The following is a 13,565-nucleotide window of genomic DNA, read 5'->3' as shown; positions in this document are numbered from 1 at the left end:
TGGTATAGCAAAAACATTAAATTAAATAATAGAGTTCTTGGGTGGAAAGAGTGAATTAACAAGAGAACTATAGTCATCGGACATTTAATCTACAGGGGTTCTCTGCTAGATTTCCCTGAGATCCAGGAAAAATATAACATATCTACCCAATGTGCTTCTCATTTTCAGCACCTTAAACCTCTTCTTCTCCTTTACATGTCTGAACAGTCTGATATAGCTTCAGATACACAGCCTCCTCCTTCCCTGTTAGAATGTTGCTCACAAATGAGGGCTTCCGCATATACAATGTCTATGCTTCCAATATCTCTTCCACATACCTTTTTCAACACCATTAATAATGTTTTGACTCAATTTTTATGGAGCATACACAAACCTCGAATCTCTTTAGCCCGCCTTCAGCAACCTAAAGACTAGTGTGGGGTTAATTTTCCTAAGCTTGGAACATATCATTCAGCCTTCACATTGAAAAATATATGGGTTTCCCTATCCGAAACTCATACAGACTGATCAACAACTTGTGGGCAACTAGAACATGCACAATTTTTACCCTTTGGTTTCAAGGAAGTGGTCCATATTACCCAACCCCTAAGGATTTATTTCCCCAATTCTTACCCATTTTATAGCTATTACCAAACCTTTAATTTTTTCTTCCAATTCCAGCTCTGAAAATATTTTACAAACCCCAATTTGGTATAGCAAAAACATTAAATTAAATAATAGAGTTCTTGGGTGGAAAGAGTGAATTAACAAGAGAACTATAGTCATCGGACATTTAATCTCCAGGGGTTCTCTGCTAGATTTCCCTGAGATCCAGGAAAAATATAACATATCTACCCAATATGCTTCTCATTTTCAGCATCTTAAACCTCTTCTTCTCCTTTACATGTCTGAACAGTCTGATATAGCTTCAAATTCACAGCCTCCTCCTTCCCTGTTAGAATGTTCCTCACAAATGAGGGCTTCCGCATATACAAGTAATTGATTGGTTTCTCTAAGTTGGATACAAAGTCTAAAATAGAGCTCCATTGGGACTCAGAACTTCATCAGGAATTTTCAGCTCATACTTGCAAATCTGTGTGGGCCAAGATTCATACTTTGTCTCGTCAGTAAGCACAACACAAACATTATATTATTTTTACAACAGATTATATATCATCCCCCACAAGCTTATATAAATTTAAACTTTTTCCCTACTACTAACTGTTGGTCTTTGTGCTCATGACAATAGTGATTTCCTACACATGTTTTTTGAATGCCCCCTTGTCAAAAAGCTCTGGTTACAAGTATGGGATAAACTGAATGAAATGTTGTCTACAAGTTTCCCTTTTGATGTCATACACACTTTATTGGGGGGGCTTCTCCCCTTTGGACTTCTCAGTGTATGGTCGGGACATTTATTGACTTGATGATTGATCTAGCATTACAAATAATCACAACTAATTGGAAAGATACAACTAAAACTTCCTATATTGCTTGGTGTAATCTGTTATGTCATCACCATTGGTTGGATCAAGCCCATGCTACCTCTCTTCCTTCTAAAACTAAAAAAAAGGATTTATTATTGTTACCCCTTCCTTAATTTCTATTCAGGAGTAGTGCTTGACCCGTATCTATGGTCCGTATCTATGAACCCCCTTAACGATTAGAATTGTTAATTTAATATCCATTTACAGTACCGCATAGTTGTTACTTATTTGCTTGTTTGATTTAACATTGCATATTATCTTCCTCTCTCTTTCTTTTCTTTCCCCCTTTCTCTCTGTCTTGTCTTTTTCTTCTCCTTCTTTACTAACTTTTTCTTTCACCCTCATAAAATAATTTGTTTCAGCATTACAGTTATACATTTCAATTCAAGTTTATTAAGTTCATAATTTATTATTACAGGATAGGTTTACTTTGCAAGGCTCCTATAAATTCATTATCCTCTTTCGATTTATTATACTGTTGTATTAACACACATTATTATATTCTTCCAATATTTGCTTGGATTGACTTTCAGATGTCTACTTTTATCTGATGTAATTGCCTTTTGTTCTTCAACTTTCTTAAATAAAGCATTTCTAAACTCAAAAAGACAGATTCAAGTAGCTAAATATTACTTAAATGTCTAAAGAAGTACTCAACATAAGAGCACCAAAAGCAAAATAGGAGACTCTCGCACAGGACATTCAGGAGTACTGAAAGCAAACTGAATTAGTTAAGAAGCATATGTGTAGCCCTCAGTTAAAATACATACCAGCATAACAAACAGGAGTGCGGTTATAAATGTACTTCATTGCTGTCCTACCAAAATATGACAACTTCATAATGAACAGTGTCAAATAGATGTAATCTGGTATGCTGTGAAACAGCACTGGTCAAATAAAAAAAAGACCAATCCAAAAATACATTTAGAACAGCCTGAGCAGGTGACAGTAACTGATAAACCTGGAATGTGCCCTGTGCTTACATCAAAAACAACATGAAGAGCAAAGAGCTGAAAAACGTGCCCTACTATCACATTAGGATCTACATACAGAACGAAAAGGACAACATTAAATTAAAAACAAGCAGATAGTACCATATTAGTCACTAAAAGGAACTATATTGTGCGAGGGCGTTGTCCTTGAGAAAGTGTCACTCATAGTGAAGTTAGCCAGTGGCTGAAGTGGACTGACCCATTGCCCCATGCTGTATACTCTTGTGGGGGACGAAAAATGGGAAGGATAAAACAACACATAAAAGAATGAAGAGGGGTGCCTGAAAGCCCTTTTAAGGAAGTAAATTATATGTATAATTATAATTAATCCAAAATAAAGTAGAAGGCCGCTGCTTCTCCAATTAGATCACATTCAGTCCGTTTTATGTTATTTGTCTTTGCACAACATTTTAAACATTTCTTCTGGAAACCATTCATTGAGTACACATTTTGCATCAAATGTCACCATATGTGCTATAAAATGTAAACGTGTGCATATCGAAAGTAAGTAATAAATACCTTTCTCCGATGTTTTCGAAGATCACTTGGCTTCAGAATGTTAGATTTAAAAAAGAAAGAAAGAAAGATTGTTATTTATCCTGACATATAATGATTCATTTTACAGATCGATTGTTTGGAATAGTTTGCACAATGAGTGGTGTGATATTATAAACTTCTAATTGATAAATGCATGCAATCATAAAAAGCATTGAGTAGGACGGACGATGTCTAAATCCCAGGGAGCAATGTTTTCAAGTTAGAAGTGTTACGAAGAACCAATAATGAAGTAAAGCAGATAATAAGATATGTAAGTTACCAACCATAGTTTAACTATGGTCCTGCCTTGTAAAGCGCGGTACAGCCATTTCATACCTGGGTACAATTAGATAGTGTTTCATACACCAATGGAAGGCGATGAATATTGCAAATTGCAATCAGCACTCAGTTTGAATGTTGGAAACTGGCCAGCTAACCAGAATTCACCCCTTATGGGCTATAGCTACTAACATTGTAAGCCCACCCAACCCAGAGAACATTCTTCGGTTGCCAAATCCCCACGGATATTTGTATCTAATTTGTATTTCCATGAAATGATAAACAGCTCCCCTCAAGAGATGCAACCACTTCTTTCTTCTTACACTGGACTCTAGCTCTGGCCAACTCCTACCGGTGGCGGTTTCTGTATTAGGGTGAGAGGTCATTGCCCCCTGTTTGTTTTGTTGCCCAGGTCCCCATAATAAATGTTTTGAATGAGTGATTCCATTTTTCTCTAGGCGTAGGGCACTGTGCACTGCTTTTACTTCGGCATTAAAGCTAAAGCCCCTAAGTCTCCTAAGGAGTTCTGGGTTCTGCCGACCGAGCCAATCCTCATGTTGATCTATACCGTTGACTAGTATAAACCGTATGAGAGCAGCCTCTATATTGGTTCGGAAGACACGTCACATGGGGGTGGGTGAGAGTCTTGGGACTAGAGGGCCAACCACGAGCTGGCCACAACTTACTGCTTCTATGCACTCCGGAAGGCAGCTTGCTCAAAGTCACAAATCATAATTTTAAAAGCTTATCACTTAGCATTCTGCTGATGTTGACCTCTCTTTGATAAGTGACCTTTCTTTCACCATAAACAAATGTAACTGTGTTTTGGGGATCAGGGCAGGTGGGGTGGGAGTGGTTGGAGCGGGGGTTTGCATGAAACCCATGGCAGAGATTAGGGATATCGCAACGCAGCTGTTTCTTCATGCATGGGCTCTGCAGTGCTCGAGGGGCAGGATCTGGAAATAGAATCATGACTTCCTAGCCAGTTTCCCCACATGACCATACAGTGTGGTCCTGGGAAAATCAAGCCATCATCTCCCACAGTTCCCTTAGCTACCAAATATAAAAGGCACCTAGTTGCAGGCCAAGCATTTGGCGCTATCCTTCAAATGGATAAGGCACACTCTCATGTTTCCTGTTGCAGGTAAATTATGTCAGCTGCAAGTAGCAGGTATTTGCAAGCATAAAACTAACAGGCCATAAAGAATAGATTGTTAACAGGAAGAGGCACCCCAAACAGCGGGGAAATGTAGGGGTGTGTGTGTGCGCGCATGTGTGTGTGTGTGTGTGTGTAGGGGTGGGATTGCACTAATGAGCTTGCAGATCAAGTACCACTACTACAGGATAAATGGCATAGGCACGTCCATGTCCTCTCCCACAGGCTGCAAAGTTTTAACGTGCTTTGAACACATGAGCCTTAGCTGTAACAAGGTGCTTTAAAATTTATGTTGGAAAAGAAGTGTTAAGGCTCCCAATAAACTGATAAGAGAAATATCAAAGCTACGTGTTACACACTGAATTCTACTAATTAATATAATTATATCATCAGAGCACTGTTAATAGCATGTGTTGCTGCTGCATAACTTCTTAGCGCTATTAGTATACACTATGAAGGCGTGAAAAGACGAATCTGTCCGAGGTTCTCTCTTGTAACCTGCAGTCTTCACTTGACGACAGTAATTCACACAATAACCGAATGAGTTACTGTAATATTTATAATTTTCAGAAACAGGCCGCTAGGTTAGCACTGATAAACAGCTTCTTAGTCCTTGGGGAGAGCTATACTTACACAGCTCGATTGTATAACTTCATCCACATGTATCCACGTCGAGAGACATTTTTGGGAACCTGTTAAGGAAATTTTGCAGAGATAATGCTGCTCCCGAGCTGTCCGGTTCTGCTTTCGTGTTTGCGTTCTGAGAACATTAAAGTTTGATTTCTATCTGTGTGAAACGAGTCTTTTAATCACTTAGTTTATGACGCTACCTTAATTCCATCATTTTATTTTCTCTGGCTAATATTTGTTTTCCAACCTCTGGCTCGGAGGCACGCCCAGTCTGGGCAAGATTCGCTCTTTGGTCTGTAATTAGATGTTTGAGATTCATAAAAGCTTCTCTCATGGTACCAGAGCGTGCGTGCCTGGTTGAAGCAGCTGATACAGACTTCAGAAAGGACATTTCTCTGTACCACACTCGGCCACCAGATCTCGGGAGGAAACAATGCAAGGGTCTGCTCCCACGTCATTTCACCCCACTGTGTAATGTAGAGATTAAACAGGAACGTGAGTCAGCATAGAGTAAAATCCTATGCATTTCCAGAACGACTATAAACACCCTTTTAAGACTGAGCTGATGGCTCCAGCCTGTCACTTGTAGGCATCAGAGGGAGGCAGAGCCACTGGAATTATATGGTTTTGCGACTGAAGCGTTTTCTTCATAATTATGGATTTGCCGCATTTGCAGCGTAATCCAGCATCAACGGCATAATCTGCAGATTAAAAAAAAAATCGTTTCTAGCTCGGCCTTTTCGAAAGTTACTAAAAATGCCGCAATTAAGTCTATGTTTATATTTCACATGTATTACTTAACCTTGCATTCCTTAAAAGTGTTTGCTATTTCCAGGATGTTGTATTTCTCTACTTGTTTGTGTAGCATATTTCTCTTGTACAGTGCATACGTTGAACAGAGTCGCCTTCAGATGTTTATAATGAGCCACCATTGAGAGCACTGGAGCAAAAGCTGAAGGCAGTGTGAATTTCTCACAGTACCTGTCGGTGGGTCTAAAAGTTGTTCAGAATACTTTTTCATTCATCCAATCCTTGCCCTCTCTGCTAAATAAACAGAGCAATGGTCCTTTAGTCCAGTTGCAATTGCGATTCTGTACAACTCTGTGTGAAGGAGTTACACAGCTGACAAAGTATTAAGAAGTCAAAAGCAAATAGATATTCAGTGCCTGCAGGCGAGTGGGTGAATTATGTGTTTGGGGGTTGTAAATTGAAGGAGATGCGAGGAAGTGCATTTAGGAGTCAGTGAAACACCCTTTTAAGAGGCTGCTGAAAATCAGCTATGCAAATGGACAAGATGTGGAGAGAAGGGTGCACGTGTCTAACGTAGAATGAGCTTAACATGCATGATTGAGACACTCTGAAGATGACTACCCCTGCCACAGACCTCAGTGATGTTGTATTCACAGACTCACTGCTTTGTTATCACAAAGTCTGTTATGAGGTTCGGTGGTTATACTTAATAAGCAGCTACCTATGTCATTATCATATGAAATCTCTTTACTGATGTCAACTCCACTTTTACAATTGCTTTATTAACCTTCTTGCTTTCTCAAATTTGCTTGAAAATACACAATTTTCCCACTCTTTTTCAAACTTTTCCCAGGGGAGAATGCCCCCAAGTCACTCTTATGACAGTCAGGCCCGCTTGTTATGCTCGTTTGCTACAGGGCACTCATCCTGAACTTTTATACTCTACCACTTTCAAATGTCACCAGCTGCCACAGACTCCTAACTTTACTCTACAGTGTTGAGTATGCCCTTAAAATTGGAAGGTAGAAATTGTATTTTATTGTTCTAGCTAACAGTCCCCTTTAGTGAAGAAAGGGGATATGCAGATAGAGCCTGTCACAGAGTTTCGGTTTTATAGAAAGGATCTGCTACTGTGTTGCTCAATAGGAATCCCTTATGAAGAAAGGAAGCAGGAGCTGTGTTCCTTCCAATGCTCTCCTCAAACATGGAGCTGTGATGTCATTGCTAGGGAAGGATGCTAATAGCCTCATTGTCCACACTTGCAAGGCAATAATGGCTGACAACTGCTCTCCCATTTGCATGTGGGAGGATACAGGTGTGAGCAATAATGATTATAAGGTTTTATCTGAAGTGTAAAGCAAATTCTTTTTTAAAATCCCTCAATTTTTCTGGTTAGGTTTCTGTAGCATTTTGACTCTGAGCACTGTAAAATTACATTCAATCTCCCAATACCTATGCCATGCATAAACATGGTGTAAATTTTCCTAAACCCTATTGGCAAATAACACTTTTAGGTAGGACCACAATAACATGGGGCAGAGAACATTCTCTTTCTCAATTTTGAAGAGATTCCTAATTACTATTGATCCAGTATGCATTGTAATATATTTTCACTCTCTCTATGCTCACGTTCCCCTCCTCTACATCAGACAACACCTTTCCTCCAATGTAGATATATTGCAGAAAACCTATGAATATAAACACTATGCAGAGATACATCTTCCAAATAGGATGTCACCATCATATCCACCTTTCCCTAGGATGTTATCCAACACAGGTATATTTTCTCTGAACCCACATGTAGTTAATTTACAACAAAACTGAAGCTCCTTCTGACCTACTGGCTAGAGATTTTACCTTCACCCATACCTAGATGTAACTCAGCAGTACATCCCCAATAATTACACTGTTTTGAGACAACAGTGACAGCCCATCAAGGGACGAAACAGAATCACTTGTGTTTGACCTGTTTAAATTACCATCTCCCAATACCCTTAAAGAATGTTTTTCTTTCAAAGTCCACACAACCTTATCTCTCTTACCTGTATCATGAACCCTGGAGAATCACTGACATGTGCACTACTAAGCAGTTGTATTCCCACCATTTGATTTTCTCATGTTTGATATGCCCCACAGAGTGGACCTAAGATTGTGTGTAAATAGGTGAAGTGAGTGATAATTGTTTCTCACTTGCAATGCTTCGATAACCAGTTCCATGAATTTAAACTAACAAACATGTTACTATGTACTTTTTGCATACTTGAAAAAGCCCCAGTTCACCATGGGGCAAAACACATATTGGCTGTAAGTCATGCACCATTAATGCAAACAAACAAAAGAGAATAAAGCTTTACACTCTTAAACTGTATTTGTATCTTTGTACCAATCTCAAATCTAATTGAAAGAATTAGAAGATCTTATATATGTGTACTTATAGTGCTGGCATTTCCAACCATCTGTTCTAACTATGTAGCATTCATGGGCAAGGGAAACATACCCACAACATGGAAATGTATCAGTACATTTCAACATAATTAGGCCACGGTGAAGAATTGTCATTTCCAAGGGTCATTTTTTGGGTCGAGCATTCAAGACCTCTTGTATATACTTTTTTATACACTTTGGTATATATACTTTAGTATATACTTATATGTGTGTGTACTTTGTGGGCTGTGGAGATCAGCCCTAAGACTTGTCTGCTTCGCGGAGGGACTTTTTTCTGCTCAACTGCCTCTATTTGACTGTCTTGATAGAAAATGACCAGCAGAGGTCAGTAAAATACCAGAATTGCTTTCTGCTGAGGGACTTTAAAAAAAAAAAAGAAATTCTGCCAACTGCCTCTATTTCACTTTCTTGATAGAAAACTGCCAGCACAGGTCAGTAAAATACCAGAATCACTTTAGCATTCTCTAGATTCCAGTCTTCCACGAGCACCTGTAGACAATAATATTTTTTAAAATCTTGTATTTTCAGTGAAAAGACCAGCGAAGGCCCTGCTTTTACATATTAAAAACAGAGCTTTGGACTATACCATTTCCCACTGAAAGGCAATATTTCTCTCCATGTGTTACAATACCTGGCGTGTCACGCAGTTTGGTGCTTACTTTCCCTCCATGTTAAAGAACAGTAGATGTTTCAGCACACAGGCTAATGTGCCTCATAGCTAAATACATATAAGGTCCCAATGGTGAGAACGAGTGCATTGCAAATGCTTGTTTCCTTAAGCATTAAAGTACACAGGAACAGCTATAAATGTGGAATGGCTGGACTGTGGAGATTCTGTACAGATTGGCTCAAAGGTTCTACAAACGATAGGAAGGCACTTACATCCTACGTGACAGCCAACTACCAGTTCATCAGAACACAACTGGAAATTGGATGAAATTAATTAACCGTGAAACAGTGTCAGCCTACCTCGAGAAAGCCTGCTTGTCTCTGTTGAAAAGGATCTAGAAGTGCTCTCAAGAGTTAGAGAAATTGAACCTTGTAGAGAGCCTTACCAAGAGTGAGTGGCTCAGCCTGCTTCCTTGTGTTGTACTCTGTCCTAGACACTACATTTTCTTATTCCTGTTTTGGAGCCACAGATGTGATCAGGAACATGTTATCCAGCACCTCCATAAGGTTTAGACGTGGACCTCTAAATGGGGCAAATCTGCATTTAAACAACACAGCAAAGATCTATTTGAGCTGCTAATTCCAAAATGACAGAATATGCATGTCAATACCAATCGTCCGAAATCACTACTCTACCCACCCACTTCACACCACTATTGCAGTATAAATTCAGCTCATTCAAACTTCAGAAACAAACTAACGTGATAGGCTTAGTCACAAAGACAAATGCATCAAAGAGGCTCCCAAGCTCAAATGTATGCTTTCAATTGCATATCACACTACTAATAAGTAAATGCCTCCTCCTTTCAGAAGTCATATCCATTCCTCTGGAACATGCCATCACTACCCATCACACCCTTTCTAAAAAATAAACGTCCACTGATTATAAAATCCAACCTGTGCTTTTCCCTCAAGATCATGGAAAGGCAACTAAGACCACAACTCCAAGAGAAAGTTGAGTAAGAGCTGCTCCTACGTAAACATTCATCTAAATTCAGGACTGCTAGGCACAGTCAATCATTCCAGTCAGACATAAAAGAGATGGTCTAGAGACTTCAGTTTATACCAAGCCGACAGATCGCAACAACTACTTGCACTTTCACAGTTTCCATCAAATGAGCTTAAAGAAACATTTACCATACTCACAACTTCTCAGAGCTAAACGCATTGCATCTTCCGATGCGCTGTTTGAAGAAGATAGCTGGATAATCACTAACAAGTTCATACAAAGAAGTTATCCCAATTCCATCATACAAACAGCAGAAAACAGAGTGAAATGATAGGACACACTGCAATGACTAGCCATCAAACCTCAGCCTAAAGCTACAGAAGAACGATCTGTGTTTGTGTCCAAATACTACATACAAAGTACTAAAATCAAACAAATCATTTGTAAACACTGGCAACTGCTTCAAACCGAACATGACTTCAATAACATTTTTCAAGCCTACCCCATATTTGCATATCAACGCACCAAGAACATGAAACAATTACTCAACCAGCAGACCAATATCGCAGACACTACCTTTAAGGGGGCAGTCCCATGCCACAACTGTGGCAATTGCAACAGCATTATCAAAGGAAATACTATAACTCATTCCACCCAAGGTACCCCATCAAACTGAAAGTCAATGCGACATGTGACACCACCAACGTTGTCTACTTACTTAAATGCCCGTGCGGATTACCGTATGTGGGCAAAACGGAACGCAAGATTAAAATCAGATTAACTGAACACAGAAGCAACATCCGTACCAAGAACATGAAATCTTGTGTAGCCGCGCACTTTGTCAACATGACACATAATGTTAGCCAAATACTGTTCATGGTGTTGGAAACCATCGCTAATATTGAAGGCAGAGACATTAAGAAGTTCTTATTACAACGTGAACTTTATTGGATACACAGATTGAATGCCCTCCATCCAAAAGGGCTCAATGAAAGACTGGAATTCAGTTGCTTTTTATAATGTTATTTTCTCACATCTATCATGATGCCTGCATCTCTGGTTTTCCCTCTCTTTGCTTGTGATCTTGAAATCGTCTTTCCCTTTGCTTCTATTGTGACTCGTAATGTTTTCTGTATTTTCCTGAGTTCCTGTTTTCCACCTCCCTTCTTTCTCCTTTTTTTTCTATTGACCAGTTCTACCCTTTTCTGTTCACACTGCCATTATTATTCTTTATCGTTTTAACCCATTTCTAAAATTCCTACGCACTCTCGTATTGTTCTCCCAGCCTGTTTTGTACTTGTATATTCTCTACTTTTTTAGTTTGGTGTTCGTTTCTGATATTCATAGATTGCATCTGTTTTTTCACTTCAGACTTCGAGCTGGTGCGTACTCTTTCTTCCATATCCTCTGCCTTGAGGGGCAGTACTTCCTGGTCCTTGGTATTTCTTGTTGTCACTACACCGCCGCTTTTACTTTCAGAGGCGTTCACCAAACTCCGGCACTTCTTGACAACGTGGGTTAAAATCGCTGAGGTATGTCTGATCGAGGCTCGTTAATGTACTAACTAACTCCGTTAGCACTTTTTCCGTTCCCCGTAGCTTTTAATCTTCACTGTGGTTTTCCACTTGTCACCGCACGTTTGATTCTGCACGATTGCTGTTCACTTGAGATGTAGCACTGCCCCAGAGATCCTCGCATGTTCACCCATTTTGCTGTGTATCTTTTCTTTCTTTTTTTCGAAGGCACGTTTTGCTTCTTTCAGCCTGTCTTTTTACAGCACGCTCACACTTTTCATTGTTATGAGAGTTCACCTACGCACCCATGTCTTTGCTTTATTTGAATTTTCTACATTCACATTCATGTTTCAGAAGCATGTTTTCTCTCTGACTCTCGCGCCCGCTTTTTACACTAATCCGCCTGACTATTTCATTTGGTACACTCGTATTTTATGGCGTGCACCACAATTTGTAAGAGTCACCTACTTAATTTAGAGTTCACGGTTTCTTCAAGTCTAGTTACCTCCCACACCTCATATATAGCAATCTTTCTGCTGCTACAGTTTGCGCATTCTGTTTGCTTGGATTTTGAGATATATTTTTTCTCTATCACTTCTCAGATATTTCTCCCTGAAGAAGAGCTATCGCTCGAAATGCATCGGGGTCATATTCTCAATGTGTTGACCTGCTAAACAGCTGTAACGCATGTTAAGATTAGTCGATCCATTCTATTGAACTGAATTAACATGGATTGAACTATGATGTTTCACAACTTTCATATGAAGTGATATGGAAAAAGAAATACATGAATAAATCTTGGATTTTTTGAAAGGTTACACCCGTTTTTATTGACCTCTGTGAAAAAGTGATTTGTATCGCTGCAGGAGTGCTCCAGATTTCAACCTTTACCGGGGAAGGGTTTTCTGTAGACATAAAATAGAAACAGCTCTTTCACTGGATAAGAGAACTGCATATATATTCCTCAACCTTTTTGTGTCCTATCACACAGTTGAACACATAATAGTGGTGGAAAAACTGGAACAATCAGCAGGAATATCTTTATCTTTTGTCTTGGACTCTATCATTTTTCCAGTCACAGGCAAAAAGATAGGTTGGGTCAGCTGAGTCATCCCAATACCCAGTACCCCAAAGTATTCCCCAAGGTTCATCCTCCTCCTGCTTGTGGTTGTTGCTTGACCTTCTTGAAAATACCAAGTTAACTTCCAAATGTATACGGATGCCAAGCAAATTAATTTGTGGTGAGGTAACCATCCAGATAATCGATCCAATACTGCCTTGTTTAAATAGTCTTCTTGATGAAGTAGAGCTTCCTTGTATGAATTGAGACAAAAGCGAGATTCCTTTAATGGGAGGAACAGATCCCTTTTCTCTATCTTTCTATTGACCTCATGGTGTAGGAACACCCATTAAATGCCTCTGATTGATGCATTTAAAATCTAATCAGAAATACTTGGGAAACCTTTGTTCCATTGGCTGCATCATTAGGTTTAGCTGCCAGAGATAAGGCAGTTACATCCTGGCCCAGACAGGACTGCTCCTTGCTGCTTTGAGCTCCTGCATGGTCCAGTTGCTTATGCTGTTTTCTGTAGGAATGAGATGTCAGATGGTATATATGCAAGCACACCCAGCTTTGAAGTTTGAGGTATTATGCAAGAAAGGTTTGGGGGGAACCTATACTTTACTTGGAATATCTGCTAGCAGTATTCAATCTGGCCACATCCAAATCAGGCGTGAGAGTAAATCCATCTAATAGAAAAATTACAGAAAATCTTTCTGAGAAACAAAAGGCATATTTCATTTGAAAGAGCAAACTCTGAATCCCCCTAGTGAAAATACAGAATACATAAAAGTAAGTATCTGCTAGAGAGCGGATTTCTGAACTTGGATTTCAGCATTGACTGATTTCTGGATCAAAGACTCGGGGGCTACACAGATCAGGACAGGATCTCGCGCTGGCAGGACCAGCATTCATAGATGATATTGGCTGAATCACATAAGCAGTTTGTGCTGCTGTTTGACTTTGTACACGATAAAAGCTATCAACGTCAATTGCATATGTCGTGGAAAATTGTGTTTACATAAGTACCACTGGCAGCAATTAAAGATACAATGTAAAGGTTCTATGAGCCAACATTTAACTTACTGCCAAAAACTAAAATACCCCCGATGATTAAT

The 13,565-nt window shown here is 39.4% G+C and overlaps 1 protein-coding gene across 1 annotated transcript in view; it reads right to left on the bottom strand.

Annotated features, from left to right (window-relative positions):
- PPFIA2 (PPFI scaffold protein A2) overlaps positions 1-13,565 on the bottom strand; it is a 2,034,471-nt gene that overhangs the window by 456,490 nt on the left and 1,564,416 nt on the right. Inside the window, exon 18 of the mRNA XM_078674230.1 lies at positions 2,978-3,007. Within this exon, the coding sequence (XP_078530356.1) occupies positions 2,978-3,007 (30 nt within the window). The remainder of the gene's footprint in view (positions 1-2,977; positions 3,008-13,565) is intronic.

The sequence above is a fragment of the Lissotriton helveticus genome, chromosome 1_1, assembly GCF_964261635.1.
Source record: "Lissotriton helveticus chromosome 1_1, aLisHel1.1, whole genome shotgun sequence".
Lineage (NCBI taxonomy): Eukaryota > Metazoa > Chordata > Amphibia > Caudata > Salamandridae > Lissotriton > Lissotriton helveticus.
Note: the sequence above shows the minus strand (reverse complement) of the source record. Positions and strands in the feature narration are given on the sequence as shown.